General features: G+C 50.2%; 1 protein-coding gene across 30 annotated transcripts in view; it reads right to left on the bottom strand.

Moving 5' to 3' along the window:
• Positions 1-6,641, bottom strand: part of NFASC (neurofascin) — a 95,246-nt gene that overhangs the window by 7,432 nt on the left and 81,173 nt on the right. For 19 of the 30 annotated variants that reach the window (XM_026864297.1, XM_026864296.1, XM_026864310.1 and 16 more), the window contains 3 exons: positions 4,566-4,697; positions 3,869-3,938; positions 272-283 (listed from right to left, as the gene is read on the bottom strand). In XM_026864297.1, coding sequence (XP_026720098.1) covers positions 272-283; positions 3,869-3,938; positions 4,566-4,697 — 214 coding nt within the window. The remainder of the gene's footprint in view (positions 1-271; positions 284-3,868; positions 3,939-4,565; positions 4,698-6,641) is intronic. The other 11 variants (XR_003399988.1, XM_026864323.1, XM_026864322.1 and 8 more) reach the window with 1 other exon arrangement.

Genomic DNA, 6,641 nt, shown 5'->3' with positions numbered 1-6,641 from the left:
GGGGGGGGGGGGGGGGCCTGGCTGTTGCTTGGGGGTGCCCCCAGCCCACAGAGCATTTCCAAGCAAGATGTAGCTTGTTGGACATGGGGGTACCCCTGATGCCAGCAGCAGTTAGAGGGATCTTGTTTAATGTGTTAGGTGGAGGCAGGTACATGGGAATAGGGAGGGGAAGGTGTAGTTTCAGCTATAAAGAAATAAATAGCTAGAAGGAAGGAAAATAAAAAAAAAAAAAAGCTAAATGTGCCGGACTTCTGGCAGCACGTGGTCCTACCTTTCAAGAGACCTTCATGGTCCATGTGGATAGACCAGGTGAAAAGGAGAAGAAAGAATGGGAATAAAACAGAGAGAAGCAGAAAGAGCCTGATCAGAGAGAGATATGATGAGGTCCGCAATTTACAGGGGCAGTGCTAAAAACCAAAAAAGAAACGTCTGCATTCCTCATGGAGCTAATTGCCTCGTTATACCAAATGGAGCCAGTTATAATTGTCCAGAGCTGGATGAGCCTCATTGGCTTCCCCGAGAAAGCTGCTACGGAGCAGCGGTGGGTGGTGCAGGTGGGAGGCGGGCTGTTGCCGGCGGGCTGTTGCCGGCGGGGCTGTTCAGACAGGGCTGGGGGTTGAAGTCCATCAGCCAGCGGCCGCTGCTGGGGACCAACATGCAGCAGGACACGGGCCAAGGGAACGGGTCGCTCGGTTTCCCCTCCAGCCTTCTGCTGGGTTTCCACGCGACGGTCACTCACCAGTGTCACGTCCTCCAGTGACAAGCCTCCACCTGCCCGGGCTGCTTCGCCAGCCCTCTCCTCCCCTCACCAGGCTCAGGGGACAGCTCTGCGTCCTCCTGTCTCGGTGTCTGCTGAGATGGGCCGTTCAGGGCGAGCTGGCACTACCTGCAGTAACCTGTTCCACGGGGCACTCTCCTAAATCTGAACTGGAGCCCAGAACCTAAAACCACTCAACTTTGCCTTCCCAGTGGCCAGGGTTTCCAGCTGACTCCCCCATATCCAGCTTAAACATTTGGTATAATGAGGCACAGTCACTGGCACAGAACATTGTCCAAGGATAATGGTCTCCTGCTTTGAAAATAAGCTTCTCAGCTTAGCCTCTGCTCAGGAAAACCATTATTCTGTTAGTGGAACAGAAAGATGTGACAGTATCTCTTAATTATAGGCTGCAGAGATTTGAAAGTTGCATGCACAGGGCATTAAGGACGTGAGATATGATGAGAGCATATCAGACATGCTATGTGGAGGTGGGGAGGGAAACCAATGAAGAACTCACGTCAGCTCAATTCCTCTCCTTGCTCGAAATACTAATTGCTACCCTCCTTGAGCCTAACACTGCAATCGTTTTGAATCTTAATCAGCCAACAGCGTTTCATACCAATCCTTCGGGTTCACCTTCCTTTCTGCCTCCTTGAGGGAAGCCTCCTATTACTTCTCCAAGGAAACCTGTTGTTCCTGAGAAGGAGGGGGCAAAGTTTATGGGCTGTTGGGGATTTTTTTTTTTTTGTTTCGTTTTGTTGATCTTGGTTGACTGAGAGGTTTGGTTTGGGATTTTTTTTCCCCCATCTAGTCCATGGGACAGTGTGATGGAAAATGCTGGAGCATTTTGGAGCTTGGTGGTTGTCCCTCTACTGACATCTGCCTTTAGCTTGCAAACTTTTGGGAATGGGGCTGTCAATAGAAGTTTGAGCTTCAGCTAAGCGGATGCTGCTGGGTAGCAGGATGAAGGATTTACCCCATTCCTTCCCATCTCCCGGGAGGCAATGCCCCTTGGATGGTGCTTGGGCAGCAAGCGCAGCATTGCTGACTGTCACAATGCTGCCAGCCATGCCAAGAGCTTGCTTTTCCTTCTGTGCAAGGCAAGTGGTCCCTGGCAATGCCTTAGGAGCGATGGGGGTGAGCAGGTTTTGACTGCAACCACCTCAGCGGACTCTTGAGAAGCAGATTTCTGAAATCAGTGCGTACTGCCAGAAGCTCGGCTGCGGAGACCTCGTCTGAGATCCAGGTGATGGAGCTGAGCCCGCGGGGTTTTGTGTGGGGAGCTCCTGGGTGATGAGAAGTTTCAGGCTTGCTACGTGGTAGCACAGATTTGGGAAACCCAGAGGATCCCTGTCATGACTCAGAGCATTAAGAGGATTTCTTTTGGGTAAAGTATGGGCACCAGCTGTGTAGTATGTGGTTATGGGTTGTATCTGTACGAGGAGCTCTGCCTGCACTTGTAAAATCATGCCTGGGAGGAGATGCATTTGATCCGGGACAAAGCCTGCAGCAGGACCAGGCTGAGCTCACTTCTCCTCTGCTCTTCTCTGGCCAGGAATCTGACGGGAACAGCCCCAAGTTCTGACTTGTATGTGGAATTAATATAATTACCCTGGTGTGGTTTGTCCCCACTAGAAGCGATAACCAAATCTCACAGCAGGGCGAGGAAGGTGTTGCCCCCGGGTGTTGTTTAGGGCAATAAAGAATGGTGGGTTTTTCCTACAGCGCGCTGCTTATTCTGGTTCCTGCTGGGGTCTGTTTATATTCTGTATTGTGCTCTCAGAAGACTGGGGAGCTTTGGGTTTACGACATCCTTTGGCGAAAGAGTTGCTACTGAAATAGCTACCACGCTCCTAACAATATAAATGTGAGCGTTGAGGGCTGCAGTTGTTCTACTTCCATTTACGTTTCGTGTGCAGGCATTTTGCTCCCCCCGAAGTCTTTGGCGGAACGCGTGTGTCTTGTTACATCCCTTACTGAATCATAAATAAATTGTTCCTATCTTTGCTACCTCGATTTGTAATGCTAGGAGTACCGGTAATGACATGGGGTTTAATTAACCCCCTTTTGAAGTCAGGAGGAAAATTCCTGCTAGAATAATTGGGCTTTGGATCCAGCTCAGATGGAAAGGTGCATTTTTAATTCTTTAAAGAAAAGCCAAGCCCACTGTAGGCGCTCAGAGGGCGAGCTGGGGGTGCTGTAATACGTCCCTGTCATCTGTCAAGTGTGGGCAAGCCAACGACCCAACGTTACCTGCTCCTCGGGGGAAGCCGTTGGCAGCGCTGCGAATGCCGCACTGCACGTGAGCAGGCTGGCGACAGCCCTCGCCCCTTTCTGAAATACCCGGGGGAGTTTTCCTGGAGTAAAAACCAGGCACTGCTGCTCTTCAAAGGATGCTGGTTTGGGTGAAAGCAGCTGAGTGGAGTTGGGGGGGGATGGAAATCAGAGTGGGTTTAGCAGAACTGCTGCTAGGCTGTGCCGCAGCCCTCAGGGGGGGGTTTCCGTGGGGTTTCCCGGGGGAATCTTGCAGAAAATCCTGGACCAGAATGCAGGCAGACCCCAGATCAGCACTCCTGTGTGCTTTCAGGGCTGGGCCAAGCAGAACTTCTCCCCTGGATATTCTCTTATGGGTAGGAGAGAGGCTGAGCTCGGGGTGATATATCTCAAATATCCTCAGGCTGCTTAAGAGGGGTTTTGTGGGGGGTTTTGTTGTTGTTTGGTTTTTGGGTTGGTTTTTTTTTTTCCTTTTTCACGTGGTAGGAGTGTCGCTAGGGTTGATCTGCACCTGGTGAGAGCTGTGTCCCGGGTACCTGATGCCGGAATCCCAGCTCTCTGCCTGGCCTGATCCTCCCAGGCTGAGGCAGGGAAAGGAGAAGACCTTAGCAGCATCCTCGCAGCCTGGTTACTCTTCCAGGCAGGAAATATTTCCTTTGGTAGAGGAGTCGCGGGGGGGAAGGAGGCAGGAGGAGGAAGGTAGGAGAAGTAATTTAAGAGGCTGTGTGGCACCGCAGTGCTGCGGTTACGTGGAGGGGTAGCGCGGTGAGGTCTGTGATGGCTGGGAGAGGGGCTGATGGGGAGACGTGGGTGCACATGCCGGTGGAAGCATACCTGTAGTCGAACGACCCATCTTCTACGTTCTTGTCTTCGGGATTTAGATGCTCGTCTTTGTTGTCTCGTACTGTAAACAAGCACATCCCCAACACTGACGTTAAAACGTGGTACAGAGGATAAAACAGACAGCAAGAGCAGCTGGCGTTGAGGCTGTCTTTGTAAAATCCCTGCAGGGTGAAGTCCAGCTTTTCACTGACTTTGTCAAAAAAAAAAAAAAAAAAGAAAATCCCACACCTTGGAGAGCTTGCAAAGGGCTTGGAGAGGGTGCTGCTGTGGTGGCACCAGGGCACAGATAGCAAGAGAGGATGTATTCATTGGTGAATTTTCTTAAGCCTTTATCTTTGCTTTGCAAAAATTTAATGAGATTTTTGCCTGAAAAGATCTTTTTTTTTTTTTCTAGAGGAGGCCAAGCCACATTTGCAGTTGGGTCATGTATAGCAGGAGTGTCCAGCTCTGCAGCCTAAAGTCTGCACAGCAGAGAGCCCTCACCCAACCTTTAATTAACTGAAATGCTTCCCACTAATAATAGTGTTCCCACTACGGGGGGAAAAAATAATAAAAAAAAAAAAAGCAAAAAAAAAAAAGCCCTTGTAATCGCAAGCATCTATCTGAGAGCAATACAATTTGATTAGCCCCCAGAAGCCTGGAAATGTTTAAACCATGAGCACAAACGATTGCCATGCGATGCTCGTACCTGGGTATTTCCCACCTCTGCTCCTCTTAATGAAGCAGACGATCAACAGAATAAGGACCAGGAGAGCTATGGCACACATCAGACCGATGAACCAGCCCTGCGTTGCGATGTCCACGTGATTCTTGGTGTAAGCTGGAAGGAAAATTAAAGGTAAAAGAAGCTGTAAGAGACAGACCGGCACCGCAGAGGGAAACAGTTGAATAGTAAGACACAGTCCACCAGTTTAGAAATAATCTTTAGAGCTGCATTTGTGTGTCTGTGTGTGTATTGACCGGATTATCTGAGACTGCAGCACAGGGATCTGTGGCTTTTTTTTTTTTTTTTTTTTTCCCCCCTTTTTTCCCCCCTATTGTGGTGGTCAGTCAACTCAACGTTTTTAGCGGGAGCTGCAAACAGCAAAGGGTCACAACAGAAAGTAAAACCTAGCACACCGGTGAGAAAGGTGAATTGCAAATAATGGCAAAAGAAGCTGGGTAACGGATTTGATCTTTCATTTACTGTGTCTGAAAACTGCCCTGGAAGCGAGAAGGTCTGGAAGAAACGTGCCCAGATGGCTCCAGTCCCTGGTGTCCAGCGAGGCTGAGCAGCACCGCTGGACCCAGAGGGTTGCTGAGCCCCAAAGGGCTCATTGACATCCCCGAGCTGGCAGAAACCTGAATCCCGCGAGGGAGAGTGATGGGCAGTGGCTCTGCTGCCGCCACCACCGGGGTCCTGCTGCCTCTGGGTGGCCACGGGGCTCTCCAGGGCTGAGAGGGGACTTGTGGAAGCCCACCAAGACTTGGCCAGCGCACGAGAGGGGATGCAGCGGTGAGAATAGCTCTTGGAGGAAGGAGAGCCACGTCCCAGATAGTTGAGAGGTGGTCTGAGAGCACTGGAAAGTCTCTTCTGGGGCAAGCTCTCTATACCCCTGCTTCCAGCACCCTCGAGATTATGGAATATTAATATGATGAATACCAAGCAAGGAGGTGTCTTGTTCCCCAAACAACCCTCCGTGTCCTCCCTCACGTCCTCTGACTCCTTGTTTGCAGCTCCCATACATGGTCAGACAGACAAATCTGTGTCCTATAAATAGCAACAAGCTGCCATTTTCTGGCTCTCATTGACATGCACTTCGTATTCAGCAAGACAGAGCAGAGGAGAAAATAACCTTCAGCGCAGCGGAGGGGGGCTGAATTTAACCAGGCTGCAGTGCAAACAAAGATAGGTATTCCTGGCAGGAGCGCGGGGGATCTGAGCTGGATGGGATTGAGTTGGGATTTAGCAGGGATTTGCCTGAAATGGGCAGGACAGTGCAGTGAGCATCCTTTTGTGGTGCCCACAAACCAAGATGGTGCTTACAAAGCCAGCGTAGAAGGCAGCCCTCTGTTAAAGTATTCTGAATGAAAGGCTCTTGTAAGAGAGAACGACAGCTTTAAAAATGGGTTGAACTGCTCAACTTTCCTAACCCACCCCTTTCCAGGGCTGTAAGCACATACTTATTCCCATAAAATGGAGCCCAAGAGGTGCTTTCCTTAGGATGAAATCTAAGCCACGTTGTCAGTAGGTAATTGCAGCCGAACCGTGACAAGGAAATTCAGACAAAAGAGAACGACAAGAAAAAGTAGCATTTGCTAAAGAAATCACGTTAGACCCTGAACGCTCTGTGGTTGTGAGCAGCACCGAGCTCCTGGGGAAGCCGGGGGGAAGCAGCTGCCTAATGGTGCCGTCCCTCCCTTTTGCTGCTTTTCCCTCTGATGCTGCCACGTTTAATATTTACCTTTAGTACAACCTGAGCTACGTAGTCCTTGAAGATGCACTTTTTATAATGGAGAGAATGAAATTATAACAGAGTGGAGCTGAGAACTGGATTCAATTAGCTGAGTGCTTGGGGAGGAAAGGGGAAGAAAGCTTCACTGGAGAGCTTTGAAATGGAAAAAGATTGTATTAGCAGTCCTGATGGGATGGGATTTCTACAGAAACCAGCGCTGAGGGAGAAATAAAGGGGTGTTCACGGTACGAAATGCCAGAGCAGCCTGAGAGGTGGGTTTGTGCCACCGTGCAGGTTGGGGCTGAGTTTTGGAGGGAGGGAGGGTTTTG

The sequence above is a fragment of the Athene cunicularia genome (assembly GCF_003259725.1).
Source record: "Athene cunicularia isolate RWA chromosome 26 unlocalized genomic scaffold, athCun1 chr26_part1, whole genome shotgun sequence".
In the NCBI taxonomy this organism is placed as follows: domain Eukaryota; kingdom Metazoa; phylum Chordata; class Aves; order Strigiformes; family Strigidae; genus Athene; species Athene cunicularia.
Note: the sequence above shows the minus strand (reverse complement) of the source record. Positions and strands in the feature narration are given on the sequence as shown.